The sequence below is a fragment of the Dama dama genome, chromosome 11 (genome assembly GCF_033118175.1).
Source record: "Dama dama isolate Ldn47 chromosome 11, ASM3311817v1, whole genome shotgun sequence".
Lineage (NCBI taxonomy): Eukaryota > Metazoa > Chordata > Mammalia > Artiodactyla > Cervidae > Dama > Dama dama.
Window position 1 is genome coordinate 77,970,042 of NC_083691.1, and position 21,247 is coordinate 77,991,288.

The 21,247-nt window shown below is 41.6% G+C and overlaps 1 protein-coding gene across 3 annotated transcripts in view; it reads left to right on the forward strand.

The window, feature by feature from the left end:
- THADA (THADA armadillo repeat containing) overlaps nt 1–21,247 on the forward strand; it is a 327,677-nt gene that overhangs the window by 243,862 nt on the left and 62,568 nt on the right. For all 3 annotated transcript variants that reach the window (XM_061155511.1, XM_061155510.1, XM_061155509.1), the window contains one exon: nt 6,143–6,237. In XM_061155511.1, the coding sequence (XP_061011494.1) occupies nt 6,143–6,237 (95 nt within the window). The remainder of the gene's footprint in view (nt 1–6,142; nt 6,238–21,247) is intronic.

The following is a 21,247-nucleotide window of genomic DNA, read 5'->3' on the forward strand; positions in this document are numbered from 1 at the left end:
CTTTGTACTTCTTATTTTTCAAACATGTAATATGCCGTCATCTTCAGACATGCTGCTTCCTCTGCTGGAGTCATTCTGCCCATGGTCCATCTCTTAGACTCCTCCTGCAAAGGCACTTCTGGATTTACTGAGGCATTCCGCACACCCCCCCCCAACGAATCCTTAATTTTTACTCTGTCAACCCTCCTTTGAGCATCCATCATACCACATGATTGGTTGTGTGTTTCTCTCACTAAACCACAGCCTTTCAAGGTTTTTTGACAGCCAATCACGACCAGAAATAGATTTTACAGATGACTTAGTATGTATCTTTGTACCCCATGTGTATATCTGTGTGGATATATACACAAACATACCTGTGAAATCTTACATAGTGTGAAATTTTACTGTCTACGTAAGATATGAACAGTTTGTAGAAAAATACAACAGAGAATTTACTCAAGATTTAGAAGATTTAGTTTCAGGAATGTTATCCACCATCATTTTGGATATCAAGAATACCCCACTGATACCATTTGATATAATAGATGGTAGCTTATTACCTGAAAAAGAAAAGGACATTAGGCTAAACCAGTCAATATTTTTACTCACAATTATCACATTTTATAAATTATATCAAAGGTAATTTATTAAAAATTCTTTATGGGCAAAAATTTTCTCGAAATCCTATATATAACAATTTAAGGGAACGATGCTTACCCTTACTGCTTTGATGCAATGTGATTATCTTTTACTGCTCCCTTTTCCCCTGGCTAGCTCTCCTCCCTCCTCCATCCCTGCTTCCTCTTCCTTCCTTTCTTTCTCTTAGGCTTTCTCTTAACACTTGTAGGTGGTCATCTAAACCTACTAGTTTATTTCCAACAAAATGGGTCATAACCTACAGTTTGAAAAACACAATTCAGGACTCTAAGTTTCTTGAGGGCAGTGACGAGGGTCACTGAATCATTTCGTCTTCATATATCCATACCCTGGCATTATTTTTGGCTCTCAGTTTCCTCTTAGTAAATGTTTTCTGAATGAATGGGCTTCAGTTAAAAAGCTCTGCAGCCACTGGGATTCCGGAAGGGACAGAAGTGAATAATTTATCACAGGCTTCCCAAGAGCTTCTGGTGTCCTCCAGACACTAGGGCCATTGTGAACACGTCTGGGAAGCCTTGCTCTCTCTTCTCTGCCTTCTGCCTCCCCCAACTTCCAGGAGAGAGGGCAGGAGGTTTAATGAAGTTCAGAAATCAAGTTCTCGGGTGGATATATATATGTCAAGGGACCAGTGATAAAAAGACTGGAAGAAAGTTTTAACAAGGCCTGCATTTCACTTTATTTATGTAAACTTAGTCCTCATAGTACCTGATTCCTGTTACTCCTTCTAAAACCTCTATTATGCTGTTTTTCAGCCCATTTGTTAGACCCCGACCACTCCTGAGTTTTTTTTGAACACTCTCAATCTTTATTATACCATGCCCTGTGCCAGGATTTTTCCATCTAGGGGCAGGGAAAAAAAAACCCAAACCCACCAAAACCCTGTGGCTTGGTTTCCTGTCCAGCTGGCTTGCTTTTTCCCAGGATTTTATTCCCATCATCAAAGTGGCTTGACAGACCAAGAACAAACCTCTGGCTCACCCTGAACTCACAGTGTACCGTTTCCAAGTCAGAACAAACACCAAGTAACAGGGAGAGAAAAAGAAAGAGGGAAAAAAAAAATTATTTTCCTGACTTAGAAGCCAATTCAGAGTGAAGCCCAACTCTGATTCCAGACAGCGATGTTGTGAGGCTGTAGCTATCCTCAAGGGTGGAGCCTTGAACAGTGGGCTCTGGGCCAGAATTTCCCTCTGAGTCAGTCTTGAAGAAGAAGCCATGGATGGACTCCTTTGTAGCCCCAGATCCTCTCTGTTTCCTGGAATCGAAAGCAGCAGAATTTGAGGGAGCCTCCCACGATCTCGTTGACTACCTCAGACTTGGCATAGAACTTCAGTTCTGGGAGCAGTCAGAGTGGTCCCTGCCGGGTCCCAGGCTGCCAGGAAGGTCGGCAGCCTGTGCCAGGCCAAGAGAAGGTGCAGAACACTTCAGCCTGGCAGGGGGACGTAAAGATTGCCAAGATTTCCTGTATTCATTTAGAACTGTTCTAAAATATATTAATTTAGCTAAAAATATCATGGAAACTAGGTTCCTCACTGAACTTGAAAGTCAAACCAATTTCCCAAAAACTTCCCTTTATGGTTCTATGTGGCTCCACTAGCAGGAAGATATCTGAGGTGAGAAGCTATGACCCTGTAGGTCAAATGGAGCAGGTGGCACATTTTTATACCAAGGAGCACCAGTTAGCATGGAGTACCCCATCTTCCATGGGTCCCCAGACAAGCAGGACTCCTTTCTCCCCGCCTCTATTGCCCCCTCTCAAAATCCCCTTCTTTGTCAGCTTTGTCTATCTAAATTCCTTCCGTTGTTTACAGTTGGACTTAGGTCTTCATACATCTCTTCCATGTTTCTAGTCCACCCTATTATGTTCTTTCCCATAACTCCTTACATCCTGTCCCAAGTTTTGTCTTTATTTTTGTCTCCAAAACAAGACAGAACTCTCTGAGGCCAGAAATCATCTCTTGTGCATCTTTTTCCAACACCTAGCTCACAGCTGGATGCTCAGGAGGCATTCGTCCTGCTGTTTGCAGGCCGTTTATTATTCAGCCCTCTGCTTCATGTCTGATAATTCATTAACCCTTTGCATTAGGTTTTCTTGCTTTCTTTCCCGAGTGATTTTCCACTGGGAGGAGGGAAGATATTCCACGTTTTAAACAGTGGAAGTGCCAGAACAGGGAATGATACCGTTGAAGTAATTTTCATAGACTATGGACTTTTCAACTTCACAAGTCAAATTTGACTGACCTGAGGAAAACTGAGTAGAGACAAAACATAAAGGCAAGATTTGGGGAGAGTAAATTCCAAATAGATCAAAGTGTTAACAAGAACAAGAAATGAAACTGTAAGGTTTCCCTGGTGGTTCAGTGGTTGAGAATCTGCCCGCCAGTGTAGGGGCCCTGAGTCCGATCCCTGCTCCAGGAAGACCCCACATGCCATGGGCAACTAGACACGTGCCCCAGAACTACTGAGCCAGCCCTCTGCAAGTACTGCAGCCTGTGCTCCCTGCAGCCTGTGCTCCCTGCAGCCTGTGCTCCCTGCAGCCTGTGCTCCGCAAGGGGCAGCTCGCTCACAGCAACTGGAGAAAGCCCCCGTGCAGTGTTGAAGATGCAGCACAGCCGTAAAGAAAGGAATAAATAAATGGAACTGCAAAGTGCTAGAAGAAAAAGTACTAAAGAAAAATGTATAAATATAAACCTATATTGGAGAAAGGTGAGACTTTGGTAGCATGACATAAAATCCAGAAGACAAAAATAATATACTTGACTGCATTAAACCAGTTTTGAATTCCAAAAAAGTATTATAAATAAAGTTTAAAGTCAGATGATAAACTGCAAAAAAATATTTGCAACACATAGGACAAAGGACAGATTTCCTTAATATACAAAGAGCTCCTACAAATCAATAAGGAAAATACCAATAACATAATAGATCAGAGATTTGATCACAGTTCACAGAAAAGGAAATTAGGATATCATTTTTGAAAAGCTTATGAAGGGATGGGCAACTTCATTTAAAATAATTAGGACTTAAAATGATGAGGTACTGTTTTTCCACTTATCACCTTGGCAAAGGTCAAAAGGTTTAATCCCAGTGTGAGTCAGATTGTTGGGGTTGGAGGGGAGTCTTAAACACTGTTGGTGAAAGCATAAGTAGTCCCAGTCTCTTTGGAGGGCATCTTATCTAAATGAAGCAAAATTTTAAATGTATGAATATCTTGATCCAGCACTTAAGCTTCTAGGGGTTTCTCTTTTGAATATTCATTCATATGCATAAACTAACATACATATATATTTATTACATCATTGTTTTCAGCAAAATATCCTAAACAACCTGAATTATTTCATTAGGGGATAGGTACATCCATGAAATGGAGCAGTTCACAACCATTTAAGAAATGAGGCAAATCTGTGTTTTTTAATAGAATGTTATCTAAAATGTATTAGTGAAGAAAAGGTAATGCTCAGAACTCAATGAGTAGTAAACCACTGCTTATATAAAAATAAACAAGTGGGTAGCTATAGATAGATGCTTGTAAAATGTGCCTGGAAGGATATGCTCTAGAAAGCAGTAATAGTGGTTGCCTCAGGGGAACAGAACATGTGGGTAGAGGGTGGGGGCATGGAAAAGGAACTTCATTTTTACTGTATACCCTTCTGTACTGTTTGAGTTATTTTTATACCATGTGCATGTGTTACCTGTTTTTTAAAATTAATTTTTTAAAAGTAACTGGGCATAGGCATGAAACTAGGCCAAATGTGAAGTGTACATATAAACCAGTTGTCATGGCAGAATCGGAATCAGGGAGCAAGCAGATACTGTAGGTGAAGTAAGTCAGGGAACAGAAATGAGGCAGGTCAGCAACAGGGAAATCTTGAAACAAGACCGTTTTGTTTTAATTGAAAAGTATCTGGTTTGCTTCTCGTGCAGATATTGCATGCCCCTAGGATCTGGGCAGTTCAGGATAGCGTGAGAATAAACTTTAGAGAAATGGTAAAACTGTTAACTTATAGGAAGTGAGAAGGATGCATTGAGGGATCAAGTCAGATGGAGATACATTAGCTGGAACTCATGTCATTCCCCCATCCTAGGTTGGAGGCAGAGGAGCAGAGCAGGGAACGTGCCGAATCAAATGCTCACAGTGACTCTCGGTGAGGTGATTACAGTGTCCATTGTACAAGTCAGGAATCTGACTCAGGTCACAGAGATGCTAAATGGCAAAAAGCCAGGATTCAAACCCAGGTCTGTCCATATTGTTTTTACCACTTGTGTGCATGTGCTCAGTCACATCTGACTCTTTGCAACCCAGTGGCTCTTCTGTCCATGGAATCTTCCAGGCAAGAATACTGAAATGGGTTGCCATTTCCTTCTCCAGGGGATCTTCCTGACCTAAGGATCGAACCTGTGTCTCTTGCGTCTCCTGCATTGGAAGGCGGATTCTTTCCTACTGAGCCACCTGGGAAGCCGTTTTTACTGTTTATACTGAATTATTAGTACCCTAGGGAGGTTTGGGCCCTTTTCATGATCAGTATGAACTGAGGCTCAGAGTCAGGGAGCTTCAGTGCTATTCTCAAAAAAGAAAGTCTTCATTCTTCCATTTTTATCTAGACCCCCTCAAGCCAAGCCCACTTACTTTTTCCAGCGTGTGGTTCAAAGAGTAAAAAGACCTCCATTTATTAAAAGAAGAAAAAAAAAAATCTCATTTATTAGAAAAACAGTGTCTGTCACAGTGTTTGTTAATACTTTCATGTTTGTTTTTTCAGCTGCTTTTTTAAGTCTGTAAATACAGTTTATCATTTGTGAGTGCAGTTCTCCTCCAAAATGCTAAATCACTGATATTCATAACCAATGATTTTTCCCCTAAATTTGTCCAGTTCAGAAGAAGATAATAGAATATGGTGTCATATTCCCACTTCCCTCTTGTTTTCAAATAACTGGAATAGGGTATTGGTTTTTGTTTGTTTTAAGTTAATTTTCTTTGGCGCCAGAGCGTAGAATTTTCTGTTTTGTACAAACACAGTCCCAACCTCCACCATAAATGCTAGGATTTTATTTTCATTTTCTTTTTTTTTTTTCTATTTTCATTTTCTTTTCGTGAGAAATGAAAATTTCACCATTGTCACCATTGGTGACTGTCCATCATCTTGTTACAGCATTTGTTACAACTCTCTGGAGCTCCCCAGGTGGCACTAGTGGTAAAGAAGCTGCCTGCCAATGCAGGAGACATAAGAGGCATAGGTTCAATCCCTGGGTCGGGAAGATCCCCTGGAGGAGGGCATGGCAACCCATTCCAGGGTTCTTGCCTGGAGAATCCCCATGGACAGAGGAGCATGGTGGGCTACAAGTCCGTAGGGTCACAGAGAGTTGGACACAACTGAAGCAACTTAACACGCACACGCAACTCTCTAAGCCTTATGATATGCCTGGTAGAAAATACCCATTTTCTCTTTTCTGTGGCCCAGGCCTCAGAGAGAAAAAATACCAATTTATTTTCTGTTCTTTACCTTTCTAGGCAAAATCCATGTTTGGTGACCAGGGCTGTGTATATTGATATCCTCTTCCTGTTGACTTGCTGCCTTGACAAACTCTCAAAAGGCAACCAGCCAGGTATGATTCACAGTAATATTATATTTTGGAGTGATTACAGGTCTTTGAAATGTAGGTGGGGTTTTGAGTGGCTCTACCACGCACTCCCCCACTTCTGCTTTTGCAAGACTAAACCACATATCAAAATTACACTTAGTGTCATACGCTTCCTTCATAAAAGCTTCCCAAGGAAACTTGTCCTTGTTGAGTTGCAAGTTTGTTTTCTATTTGGTCATTCCGGGAAGAGTCTGGACTCGACTCTTGTCATTTTCAGTAACTCAAGAGTTCACTCTGTTCCATTTTGCGGCGATAACCGAGTAGACTCATTTGTTGCTGGAGCCTAGATATTTGAGACTCAGTCTCAAATCTACCATGTACTACCTTAAGCTCTGACTTTGTACATGTTCCTTGGTGTCACGTATGTTTCCTGGTATGGGCCCCAGATCCACATGCAGTTGTTCTATTTTCATCATGATTCACAAAGTGGTTTTCTTAAAATGGAGAGGGGCAGCTCCAAATAAAAAAAAAAATGTTTTGATGTGTTTATATAAGAGGCCGCAGGAAGTGCTGTACATGAGTTCCAGGCCACAGACTGAAACTGATTTTCATCAACACAAACTGGAATGCAGGGTAATGAGCCTGCAACTGGTTAAAATCAGCCTCTTCTAATTGATTAGGCCTGTCTAAAGGAGGCTACAATTACAAAGTCAGATTCTGAGTACAAGCAGGCCGGGCCTTTCCTCTGTTACATTTAGTCTGTCAATGATTTGTTGTCTTCAGTAAATATATTCAGGCTGTCAGAGTCCAGCTCTGTCCATATGGAATCCTGTTCCCAAATTCAAACCAATTTAAAATGCTCTGGGGGGAGATGCAAAGCTGCCTCACTCAGGTCAGTGTATATTAGCCCACAAGGCCCCTGTGGCCACGCAGAGGTAATAAGAACACGCCTGGACTTTGATCAGCTCCACATCCCTGCATAGGAGTAGCTGTTGCATCCGTTTGGTAGAAGAGGATCGTATAGTTTTATGGCTGTGAAACGGTTCTAGTTTATACCTCTTATCCCAGCGTAATTATTAATAGTGCCCCTTTTACTCTTGAAAGTGTCCAGGTTTGCACAATAAATCACAGGTCACTCTGGCTGTAAGGGACCTGAGGGTTGTGTCCACTTTATTTTACACTTGAGTTAATTGAGGTCCAGAGAGTATAAAGAGATTAAGAATCATCCGTTACCATGTAAATCGTTTGCACCATTTTTAGTACCAAAAAATAGTTTCTACCATTTTTGTATCTCAGTTCTAAATTTCATGTAGCTTAGTAGTACTTCTCTGCTTGATGTTTTAAAGAGCCTCGTTCATGAAAGAGTTGCTCACTACTTACAAGTCCATTCACTGGGTTCGTATCATAGTTGTGTGATCGACTCTAATCTTTCATTTGTTGAACTAAGTTTTTCCTGGTGTATTAGTACCATTATTTTTTGTCTGAAAGGGTTAACCCTTGAATATTGTAAAATACCCTTCTCTCTTCTTCAATTGCCTGTCCTTCACTAATGAATCATGAAGATGACTTTGGCCTTTTGGAATCATCCTTTCCACAAATTCTGACGTTATTTAGTGTTTACACCCCCAATTAAGTGTGCTCACAAGCTGTTATCACTCAACAGCATTTCATTTCAATCAGTGTATTATACCTCTTAAGAGTCATTACTTTGCAGAGTAAGATGTGTAGGGGATGGGTCACTGTTACTTTTTTTTTTTTTTGGTATGACAGCCATAGCTCTAAATATTTCATCCTGCCTTCTCTAGTATGGCAGTCACTAGCCACATGTGGCTCTTGAACTGTTGAGATGTGGTTGATCCAAGTTGGACTGTTCTGTAAGAATAAAATACACACTGAATTTCAAAGACTCGATATTTAAAAAAAAGGTTTAATTTCTCAATAATGTTTATATTGATTACATATTGGAATGATAATATTTTTGATATATTAGTTTAAATAAAAAGTGTTATGGAAGTTAATTTCATCTGTTTCTTTTTACTTTTCTTTGTTGTTGTTCAGTCGTTAAGTCATGTCTGACTCTTTGTGACCCTATGGACTGCAGCACACCAGGCTTCTCTGTCCTTCACTATCTCCTGGAGTTTGCTCAAACTCATGTCCATTGAGTCAGTGATGCCGTTCTTTTTAGAATATAACTATTAAAAAATCGAAATGTACATGTATGGCTCATATATTGCTGTTGGACAAGTACTGACTTTTTTGGGAATTGCCCTCATAAAACACAGAATATATACGTATGTGTCTTTCTATATGAATGTATATAACTGTATACTACATCCACACAAATAGCAGTAGCAAATTTTCCTCCCTTGAGTATGAATTAGATTTTTAGAATTAACCAAGTATTAGATAATGGTGTACCTGGTGGTTCAGTGGTAAAGAATCCACCTGCCAATGTGGAAGACTCTGATTTGATCTCTAGCCCTGGAAGATCCCCTGGAGAAAGAAATGACAACCCACTCCAGTATTTTTGCCTGGAGAACCCGATGGACAGAGGAGCCTGGTGTGCCACAGTCCGTGAGGTCGTAAAGAACAGGACACGACTTAGCGACTACATACCAAGAATAATAAATCTCAAATAAAATGGTGGCCAAGGTAGGCAGCACTGTTTAGAATAAAAATAAACTGTGAGCTTAAAATAATTAAATCAATTCTTAGTGTGTAATTAATTATTTCCAAAGGCAGTTTAAACAGTAGCTACACCAAGCAAGGTGAGCACTCACCTGGATGTGTAGATTTCAGTGTGATTTCAAAGTATCATTGTGACAAGTTTCCATCGCAAATGCCTTGAAAGAATAGATCATCTAAGATTCTATGTCCCCCAGCTAAGCAAGTAGTAGTGTGTATTAAATGGATTTTTTAAAATTAATTTATTTATTTGGCTGTGTCTGGTCTTAGCTGTGCCACACGGGGTTTTAGTTCATCATTGTGGCACACAGACTCTCTAGTTGTGGCCGGCAGGCTTAGTTGCTCCGTGGCATGTGAGACCTTAGTTTCCCCAACCAGGAAGTGAACCCACATCCCCTGCATTGCAAGGTAGATTCTTAACCACTGGACCACCAGGGAAGTCCCCGAATGTCTTTGTTACTAATTGATTAATTGAAATAAAAAATTTTCAGTTTCTATAATAGTAACAGTTATCATCAAGATACAAATCTTAGGACTCCCCTGGTGGTCCATTGAGTAAAAATCTGCTAGCCAATGCAGGAGACAAGGGTTCAATCCCTGGTCCGGGTAGAGTGCACATGCTGCAGTTCAACTAAGTCCAAGAGCTGCCACTCCTGAGCCCCCGGGCCGCAGCTACTGAAGCCTGCGCACTCTGGAGCCCGTGCTCCGCAACAAGAGAAGCCAACGAAGTGAGAAGCCTGCACACCGCAGCTGGAAAGTAGCCCCTTCTCACCACAACAAGAGAAAGCCCCCGCCCAACAACGAAGACCCAGTGCAGCCAAAAATAAATTAAAAAAAGAGAAAAAGGTACAAATCTTATTTAAACTCGTGCCTTAGTCAGATGTAAATTCATTTTCCAAATTCAAATCAAATGTTTATATCATATGCATGTGTTTGTAAATATACATCTGTCTACGTCCAAAGCTCATCAAACTCAGAGTAGGGAGTGTACCCCAAGGGCTGTAAAGCTTGATCCCTAGGTCTGAATCCCAGGTCTGCCATTTCCTAGTTTTTGTGACCTTAGGTAAGCCATTTAACCTCCTTGAGACACTTTTTTCTCAATTGTAAATGGGGATGTAATAGAGTCTATATCTTAGAATGTCCTTGGCATGGCACAGAATAAGCACTCAATAAATAATTCGCTACTGTTAATATTATTATCATCATTATCATTGGCTGGAAACCATGCAGTTAATCCAGTTCTTTGCAGCCTGGCAGAGTTATGGTCAACTCCTCACATTTACAGTTCTACTCATGTTTTTAAACATTTTCAAGAAAGAAGAAATGCCTGCTTTCCTAGGAAAACACTGAAGCATACCTGGCATAGAATGTCAGGAATCCACTTTGGAATCCACTGGATTAGGCGTGCTCCTGCCCCTCTTACTGATCCAGAAAATGGCCATCATGTTGTTCGTTGATTTTTTCATTTATCAGACATGACATGCTAACATCAGACAAACAACTACATCTGGAGAGGCACATGGTATGTTTGAGGCTTGTAAATAGGCACAAAACGGGATTGAGATGCTATAAATGAAGTGTATATGGGATACATGTGAGGCACTAAAGAATAAAAGGTCGTTTCTACTTGGTATAACAGGAAAGGCTTCATAGAGGGGGAGGTGGCTCATAGGGGAGGAGCAGAGTTTTGAGGATATGTAGAAATTCACCAGGTGGTCAAAGTGTAGGTGGGTGTTAGAGACAGAGGAAGGAACATGTCTGAAGCCACCACGAGGCTCATGTCAAAGAGCTAGCTGTCAAAGAACTAGGACAGTGTGATTGAAGTGTTGGGTTCAAGGATAGGGAGATGTGACTAGAAGTGAGACTGGAAGGCAGGATCTCAGTCAAGGAGAGCTTCATGGGCCAAAGTCTGCATGCGTGCTTAGTTGTTTCAGTCATGTCTGACTTTTTGTGACCCTATGGACTGTAGCCCACCAGGCTCCTCTGTCCATGGGATTCTTCTTGGAGTCGGTTGCCATGCCCTCCTCCAGGGGTTCTTCCCAACCCAGGGATCAAGGCTGTGTCTCTTATATCCCCTGCATTAGAGGCAGGTTCTTTACCCCTGGCACTACCAGGGAAGCCTAAGGAGCTTGAATTTGACCCTGTAGACAAAGGAGATTATTGGAGGATATAAGACAGAGAATAAGGTCACATGGTTTTTAAGATAAAGTGGTCTTTTGTGCCCACAGCCTTATGGGATATTTAGATTCCTTATGGAGCAAAGTGCCTTTGTCATGGAAAAAGAATATAACTGAAAATGCTTTCATGGAGTGTTGGGGCATTGTGATAGGCACTATTGAAGGTTTGGGAGAAAGGGGATCAGAAGTGGAGGACTAGAATTAATGGCAACACTATGCTAAAAATAGTGCAATTTAAGGGAATTTCTTCCTCTTATTTTCCATTTTACTAATTTTACATAATTCTATTTTACTCTTATGTGTGTATGTATACATGTGTTTCAGCAGTAACTATTTGTAGATATGAATCTTAAAGGATGTTAATTATTCCAAAAGAAATGAAGCAACACCAGTTTCTGGGAAACTTTTTTGGATGGAGGAGGATCTGCCCATCTCCTCTCAAACACTATTCTGTAAGTGACCTTGGCAGGCTATTTCTACCTCTGAAATGTCTTAGAACTACATTGAAGGGCTGGGGGCATAAACAATGAGAAAACCAGTGAAGGGGAAAGGCAGAGAAGATGATTAGAACAGCTTAAGATAATGATGTGTTTTGTGTAATTCAAACTTTTATCTTAGTACTTCCCAATCATTTGAGGTTTCCTTAGCCATTAACTAGGTTTTAAAAATTCCAAATCTGGGGGTTTTGTTTTGAGTTTTAAAGTGATTTAAACCCACAAGGACTCTCTGTCCCCTGTATTCTTTTTCCTCTTCTGAATCCAGCTGTCATCATTAGTATATATCAGTTTCCTGCTAGAAAGAAAATTATAGTCTCCAGTTGGAGTTGGGGGGATAAGGAAGAAAGAGCCAAACTGCTGCAAGAACTCAGAGGCTGGGTTACAGGCCTGGGCAGGGACAGGGAAATGGAGAGCTTTCATTCTCATTTTAAACCCATCTTAAATTATTTGCTCTCAGGTTGGAAATTTTCCATCGAAATATCTATTTACTGAAGTACTATCTGAGAGTTGACTAAATATTTACCCCCTTTATTCTGAGAGGTGGATTTTCTATTTCTCTCTTATGCCCACACCCCTTAAATTTATGTTTTTCACAGCTACTGAATTGAACATTTTCTTTTACCAGTGTTTGAACAAATATCTTACCTATTTGCACTGACTCTCAGTTTAAGCTCTCTTGGTGGGTTTATGTGTGGGCTTTTCCTTTCTTAGTCTCCATTTTACTAATTTTATATAACCTGGTATTTCTTTTGTAATTATCTGTATGTGCCACATACTAAAATATGAATCTTGAAGAGGATTAGTTAATCCCAAAGAAATAAAGAAATGACATCATAACAGTGTCCAAAAAATATTTTATGTGTGAGGAGGTTTTGTCCATCTGGCCCACATCATGTAAGTGATCTTACGAGGCTGTTTTCCTACCCCTGAAATGTATACAGGATTCCCATTATATTCTCATTTTCAGGAAACATTATTTGCAGTATCATCTCCCTTGTAGGGGTCATAATAATTATGGTCAACCTGTATGGAGCACTTAACTCTGTGCCAAACACTGTGCCAAGCATTTTGTCTGCATTAATAAGAGGTGCTAGTGGTCCTTCATTTTATATTAATTTTTTATGGTTATTTTTTAAATGTTTATTTATTTATTTTTGGCTGTGCAGTCTTTTCTCTAGTTTGGCGAGTGGGGTCTATCTCTAGTTCCAGTATGAGGGCTTCTCGTTGCAGCAGCGTCTCTCGTTGCAGAGCACAGACTCTAGGGTGCACGGGCTTTGGTAGTTGCCGCAGTCGGGCTCAGTAGTTGCCGTTCCCGGGCTCTGGAGCGCTGGCTCAGTGGTTGTGGCACACAAGCTTAGTTGCCCCACAGGATGTGGGATCTTCCCAGATCAGGGGTCGAACCTGTGTCACCTGCATTGGCAGGCAGATTTCTTTACCACTAAGCCATGAGGGAAGCTGACCCTTCATTTTAGACTTGAGGAAACTGAGGTGCAGAGAGAGCCGCCCGATGTCACGCGTATGGAGGAGCACGGCTGAGCTCTCCAGCCACGCCCCTTCCCGGCCCCACAGCACACTCCAGCCTGAGTCAGGAAAACCGCTCCCTGTCTCGGGAAGAGGTGCTTTAGAGCTTCTGTCGATTCAGCTTCCCAGGAGCCTGCCCCTCCTGCAGGACCCCCAGGCCTCAGAGAGGGATCCCCTTTCCAGTAGCTTCCAAATCAAATGCTTTTATGGGGACTTTCTTGTCTGTGTTGCTGTCCCCCATCTCCAGGGTGTGTGGAATAATACAAGAGCGTACCCAGGACTAGTCACTAGAAACAGAAAGCTTGACACTCCTGGGAAGCCACCTGCCCTTTTTCCCTTTGTAAGTCAGGATCCCTAAACAGCCTGAATGCCAAGTTAGTGTGCTTTGTAGATCAGTATAAGATTAGAAGGGCTTCCCTCATAGCTCAGTTGGTAAATCATCTGCCTGCAATGCCGGACACCCAGGTTCGATTCCTGGGTCGGGAAGATCCCCTGGAGAAGGAAATGGCAACCCACTCCAGTACTCTTGCCTGGAGAATCCCATGGACAGAGGAGCCTGACAGGCTATAGTCCATGGGATTGCAAGAGTCGGACACAACTTAGCGACTGAACCGCCACCTCCATAAGGCGATTAGAAGACAGACTGTCATTTTTTACTGCTTGTATTTATATCATGGAAGTTCAGTAATATAAGCTCTCCCAAAAGCCAACTTAGATGTTGATGGTGTTTAAATGGTAAAATCTGTGAGAAATATTCAGCAATGCCTTGTATTCGTACTGCCTTGAAGATGAATAATATATGTGTGACAAGAATATATATATATATATAAGGTCAGTGCTTTTTACAACATTATTAACTTCCTTTACCTAAGTTCCTGGGAAATATAGCCAAACAATTATAGAGAATAAAAACATTGGCAACTTACAAACACCTGCTTTGATTATTTGGTCTAATTAGGTTAAATTTAACCAATCCCATCTGAACAAATTGAAAACAACTCTTATCTGTTCTCGTGGTCATGCACTTTCATCAGTGTTGGATGCAGATGTGTTTAATATGACACAGTTGGTGCTATTCTCTCAGCTCTGGGTGGGAGATAAAAGGTAATTGAGAACATATTTTTAGTCTTCTGGGGACTTTGTGGATCTGCAGCTATGAAAGTTCAAAAAAAAAAATGCTTTGTTGTCAATAAATTAGCTGCTTTTCTCCAAAACATTGGGACTATCATCTGAACAGTTGCTTTTGCCAAAAGTCTCTTTCCCAGGGAACAGTGAGCTACTCAAATGAGCAGATGATTCCTAGCTACCTTTCGGAAATCGCAATAATACAGGATATGTTAGTAGACTGCTAGTTTCATGTGTTGTTGGCCGTTTGTTAATTCCAAGCCTGGTGCTGAGTATGCTGGCCCACAATTCTTAGAATTTTTAGAGTTTAGAGATCATCAGTAGGTAGAGTGGAAACTGTAGCAATTAAGTGACTTGCCCAAGGTCACATAGCTGGTTAGTGAAAAAGTCAAGCTTTCCTGTATCCGGGCTCACTGCCATTTCTGTGACGAAAGTCAGTGGTATTGAGAGTTGGACGATGTGTCTGGATCATGACAGAACCACGTTATGAAACCTGTGTACTCACATTTCCACCCCAGAAGTAAAATACCATTCCAGTGGGCAGCTGGGGTCCCAGAACATCTGTGATTTCAGTTTTCTCTGTGTTCCTGTCTTGCCCCACTCTAGCCCGCCTCCTCATGGATAATCTGGAACTAGTTTTCAACCCCATGGACTGTAGCCTGCTAGGCTCCTCTGTCCGTGGGATTTCCCAGGCAAGACTACTGGAGTAGGTAGCCGTTACCTTCTCCAGGGGATCTTCCTGACCCAGGGACTGAAGCCAGGTCTCCTGCATTGCAGGCGGATTCTTTACCATCAGAGCCACCAGGGAAGTCCAGCTACCCATGTCAATTAATTTAGTTAAGCAAGATGTTTTTGTAAGTTTATCCTAGGTATTTCATGTAAGTGGAATCAAACAACATAATCCAACTTTTGTGTCTGGATTCTTTCACTTAAAGTTTTCAAGGTTCACCCATGTTGTAGCATGAATCTTTTTTTTAATGACTGAACGATATTCCATTGTTAGATACACCATGTTTTGTTTCATCAGTTGATGGACTTTTCAACTATTTACACTTTTTGGCTGTTAATGAATAAGGCTGCTGTGAAGATTCGTGGACAAGTTTTTGTAGGTACATATGCTCTCAGAAATGCAAAAAAGCAAAACGGCTGTGTGAGGAGGCCTTACAAATAACTGTGAGAAGAAGAGAAGCAAAAAACAAAGGAGAAAAGGAAAGATATACCCATTTAAATGCAGAGTTCCAAAGAATAGCAAGGAGAGATAAGAAAGCCTTCCTCAACAATCAATGCAAAGAAATAGAGGAAAACAATAGAATGGGAAAGACTAGAGACCTCTTCAAGAAAATTAGAGATACCAAGGGAACATTTCATGCAAAGATGGGCTCAATAAAGGACAGAAATGGTATGGACCTAACAGAAGCAGAAGATATTAAGAAGAGGTGGCAAGAATACACAGAAGAACTGTACAGAAAAGATCTTCATGACCCAGATAATCACCATGGTGTGATCACTCACCTAGAGCCAGACATCCTGGAATGTGAAGTCAAGTGGGCCTTAGGAAGCATCACTACGAACAAAGCTAGTGGAGGTGATGGAATTCCAGTTGAGCTATTTCAAATCCTAAAAGATGATGCTGTGAAAGTGCTGCACTCAATATGTCAGCAAATTTGGAAAACTAAGCAGTGGCCATGGGACTGGAAAAGGTCAAACACCTACTTCTGCTTCATTGACTATGCCAAAGCCTTTGACTATGTGGATCACACTAAACTGTGGAAAATTCTGAAAGAGATGGGAATACCAGACCACCTGACCTGCCTCCTGAGAAACTTGTATGCAGGTCAGGAAGCAACAGTTAGAACTGGACATGAAACAACAGACTGGTTCCAAATAAGAAAAGGAGTACGTCAAGGCTATATATTGTCACCATGTTTATTTAACTTATATGCAGAGTACATCATGAGAAATGCTGGGCTGAAGCAAGCACAAGCTGGAATCAAGATTGCTGGGAGAAATATCAATAACCTCAGATATGCAGATGACACCACCCTTATGGCAGAAAGTGAAGAAGAACTAAAGAGCCTCTTGATGAAAGTGAAAGAGGAGAGTGAAAAAGTTGGCTTAAAGCTCAACATTCAAAAAACTAAGATCATGGCATCTGGTCCCATCACTTCATGGCAAATAGATGGGGAAACAGTGGCTGACTTTATTTCTTTAGGCTCCAATTCACTGCAGATGGTGACTGCAGCCATGAAATTAAAAGACGCTTACTCCTTGGAAGGAAAATTATGACCAACCTAGACAGCATAAAAAGCAGAGACATTGTCAACAAAGGTCTGTCTAGTCAAGGCTGTGGTTTTTCCAGTAGTCATGTATGGATGTGAGAGTTGGACTGTAAAGAAAGCTGAGCACAGAAGAATTGATGCTTTTGAACTGTGGTGTTGGAGAAGACTCTTGAGAGTCCCTTGGACTGCAAGGAGATCCAACTAGTCCATCCTAAAGGAGATCAGTCCTGACTGTTCATTGGAAGGACTGATGTTGAAGCTGAGACTCCAATACTTTGGCCACCTGATGCGAAGAGCTGACTCATTGGAAAAGACCCTGATGCTGGGAAAGATTGAGGGCAGGAGGAGAAGGGGACAACAGAAGATGAGATGGTTGGATGGCATCACTGACCCAATGGACATGGGCCTGGGTGGACTCTGGGTGTTGGTGATGGACAGGGAGGCCTGTGTGCTGTGGTTCATGGGGTCACAAAGAGTTGGACACGACTGAGTGACTGAACTGAACTGAACTGATGCTCTCAATTCTTTTGGATATTTCCTAAGCACTGCTGTGTACAGCACAACTGCTGAGCCCATGTGTTGCAACTACTCAAGGCTGAGCACTGCAAAAAGAGTAGCCTCTGCTCACCACAACTGCAGAAAACTGACAGGCAGCAACGAAGACCCAGCACAGCTAGAGAAAAAAGCAGCTCTGGACATAAAAGTATTGGTGTGGCCATATGTTTTTATCTCTCTTAAGTAAAACCTGGGAAAGGGATTACTATATTATGTAATAAGGATTGTTTAAGTAATAAGAAACTGCCAAACTGTTTACCACTTTGCATTCCCACCAGCAATGGATGAGAGAGGTCTAGTTGTTCTGCATTCTCGTCTAGACTTGATATTGTCCCTCTTGTTAGTTTTAGCCATCTGGTAGATGTGTAATGGTGTCTCATTATGATTTTAATTTGCATGTCCCTAATGACCAGTTGGGCTTCCCTGATAGCTCAGTGAAGAACCCATCTGCCAGTGCAGGAGACGTGGGTTTGATCCTTGGATCAGGATGATCTCCTGGAAAAGGAAATGGCCACCCCCTCCAGTATTCTTGCCTGGGAAATCCCATGGACAGAGGAACCTGGCAGCCTCACACAGAGTAGGCAGGGTCACAAAGAGTAGGACATGAATTAGTGGCTAAACAACAGCAACAGTGACCAGTTTTACTGAGCATCTTTTCATGTACCTTACTTGCCATGCATTTATCTTTTTTGGTAAAGTCTGTGTTCAAATGTCTCGTGCGTGTCTTTTTTTACTCGTGTTTTTCTTATTATTAAGTTGGTTCTTTGTTCTGAATATATGTACTTTATACAGATAAATATTTGTTAAAGACCTTCTATCTGTTGCTTGTCCTTTTACTTAACAATGTGTTTTGAAAAATGACTCTTTTTAATTTTGATGAAGTCAGATTTCTCCATGTTTTCTCTGTGTTTTATGGATTTTGTGCCCTAGTCAAAAAGTTTTTGCCTCTCCAAGGTCACAGCAATGTTCCCTCAGGTTTTCTTTTAAAGTTTGATATTTAAGGTTTTACATTTAGATCCATGATCCACTTTGAGCTAATTTTCGTATATGTCATGAGCTAAGATCGAAGTTCTCTTTTTTATTTTTTCATGTGACTATCCAGCTGTTTTAGCTCAGCGGGATCTCTGGGCTCTGGGTTCCCGTCTCTGTGCTGGGGTTGTCTCTAGGTAGTAGTCCAGGGCAACTGTAAGGCTTACTTTGTTTGTTTCCTTCTCTCAGGGAAATACACTACTCATGTCTGATGCTTAAGAACAACAATTTCATACATACATTTGTCTACTTTTCTAGTTGTTTATGGCAAAGGGCAATTTCTGTAGCCGTTACACTTCCATAGGCTAAAGCAGAAATCACTTTAATTACTTTGTTTTGGAACCTCTTAGTTCCTCAGTTGTAAAATAGGGATAATACCCTCAGAGGATTGAAGTGAAGGTCACATGAAAAAAATTGTTAGAACTCCATGAAAAGGAAAAGTTCAACACTGGAAGAAAAAGAGCTGTGAGGAAGTAAAATTGATGGCAGGAACAAAGAAATGAAGGGTCATCTCATCCATAATAGAAGACAGAGCTTCTGCTGGCCCCATGGCCAGGTGTGCTTACTCCAGACTCACCTCTACTGCCCATCCGGCAGAATTTACATAATTGCTCCCTTTACCTTATTTAATTGCCACACTTCACCTTAAATTGAATTCCCAGTCCAACCAGACTGTTGGATTTGCCAGCTGTCAACTGTACCTTGCAGCATCATTCCCAGAGGAGCTGATGTAACCCATTGGTGCCAGGAACCTCTTCAACCTTAGAGTCTGTTTCTCCTAGAACGGTAAAGTGTAGTGTTGGCAAGGGACTGACTCATGGTCCTAGTCTTTCATTACAGGTGAGACAGCAGAGGTAAGCCCCAGTTATTTAAGGGAATCTTCTCAGACAGCTACCAAGCCTCTTAAGTTGGTTTGGCACTGTACCTCATTGCCTAAGGGTAGAAGAGAACCCTGAGGTCCTTTGTGGGGGAAAAGGTTAAATTAAATGGGGGTGCTGTAGTCCATGGGGTCACAAAGAGTCGGACACGATGGAGCGACTGAACTCAACTCAAGGTGTGATAAGGAAGTTTCTGATTTCCCAATCTTGTCCTTAGGAGCAATTCGCTGACAAAGAACCCAAAGCAGTGTAGGCTTAGAGGTAATTTTATGTTTGTATCTTTGGGTTGTCATGTGTTTATCCGCAAGTATTTCCTGACTTCCTCCCAGTGTTGGGCAGAGCCAGGGATGGGATGGTGGGTGGAGACACGAAGTAAAAACTGCTGGTCCCACCCAGTGCCTGATGAGCTCATTTTTAGCCGACCCAAATTCCTTCAGAGCTCTTCTGACTCCCTGTCTCCCAAACCACAGGGACTCTTCTTATTTTGTGGGTTGACTGAGAGTCTTCAAATAGTATTCTCAGAAGCACATCCTCCTTCCTCAACAGCAGATAAGGAATTCTTAAAATATGGTTCTAGAATATGCTGGGACAGGGAAGTGGGGAATGTTTTCAAAGGGGTGTGTCAGTCGGTCAGTTCGGTCACTCAGTTGTGTCTGACCCCATGAACTGCAGCACCCCAAGCTTCCCTGTCCTTCACCAACTCCCGGAGCTTGCTCATACTCATGTCCATCGAGTCAGTGATGCCATTCAATCCTTCTTAAAGAAGTAAGAAGGGAGGAAGTACAAAGTAAGGAAATATCTTGTGCCGGGGGCCACACTTAATGCCCGTCAGGCTTGAGGGGTTCAGAGACCTGGAAACAAAAGTAGGCAAGAAAGAAACAACTAGTACTGTTTCCCTAGACAAAGTTAGTCCCCAGACCCTTCCACCAGGTCGTTCTCCATGTTTGTAACTGGAAGGGCCCCTCAGGTCAGAATTGCTGTTTACTGGGAGCGGCAAAGGATTAAATAGAATGGAATTTCCCTTTGATAAGAAGCAGCCAAGATTTATTAAATCAGTTGGTTTTTTGTTGTTGAACTGTTGTTGTTGTAGTTCCTATGGTTTCCTTCTCTCTCCAAATATAATTTTTTTTTAACTGAGAAGTTTCGTAACAGGACATTAGCATTCACAGAGTGTACAACTTATCATCTGTGATTATTTTTAGAACCCATTTATCAACTGTTCCAGATAAGAACTTTTGTTGGATCTGATTACAGATCTCTCGGACCAGAGCTACAGTTCTTTGAAACAGAAAAAGCTGGCCATCTCACGATGCCTTATAAGTAAAATCTGCTTTGTATTTCCTCGCTCTTTACTTCTTTAAGGAGGGTGGAGATTCTGGGGGCAGGGGGAATAGGGGAAATTTCTACAAACTTTTTTTGACCAAATGGTATCAGAGCATTCAAAACTGTTACAGTATATGAAAGAGAAACTCATTCATTTGTTCACTCATTCATTCATTCAAGGCAGAGGGAACAGCATGTGAAAGGTCAGGCAGAATGAAGAACCTTCTTCTGCAGCTCAGTGGCAAGTGACCAGCATAGTGTCACAATCAATATCATTGTCATTTATGTGGTATCCCCAATAAGTGACTTACTTCCCCCTTTATGTATTCTGACTGCTGCTTATTAGTAGAACTTTGCTGTGATTACTGGGGCTTTAGCTTCTCCTATAACCCTCTCAGTGGGAGCCAAGAAAACTGTCACTTTGGACCCTTACCCTTACTCCCTCTGGCCCTTTTGATTTTGGCCAGCTCAGCACAAAGCAATGAGGCTATCTTAGTTTGGGACAGTAACATTGAAAGCCAGGAACTGTATAATATTCAGGAACTCTTAGGTTAAGCACTAGATGAAGGGGTTGGCATATGATTAGCGGCCATGGTGTACAAAAACAAATACCATTAAACACTGGAATTATACACGTTCGGCACAGCAAGATGTTTATGCTGTGAGAAGCACGGATGATCTCAGATGGTCTGAAGTAGTGGTTCTTAAAGTGTGGTCCCTGCATCATCAGCAGTAGCAGCAGAATTTGTTAGATTGTGATTGGGGGATGCGGGGGTGGGGGGATGGGCTATCCCAGACCTACTAATCAGGAGCTCTGGAGGTGAGTGCCCCAAAGTTTGAGACTCACTGGTCTGAGGTAACATCACAACCACCCTTCTGGGGGTGTGCTCAGTGACTGGAATGTCAAATGAAACTGCCCTCTCTTTTAATTGTTATTTTTCAATCTCTCTCTTTCTCTCTGTTTG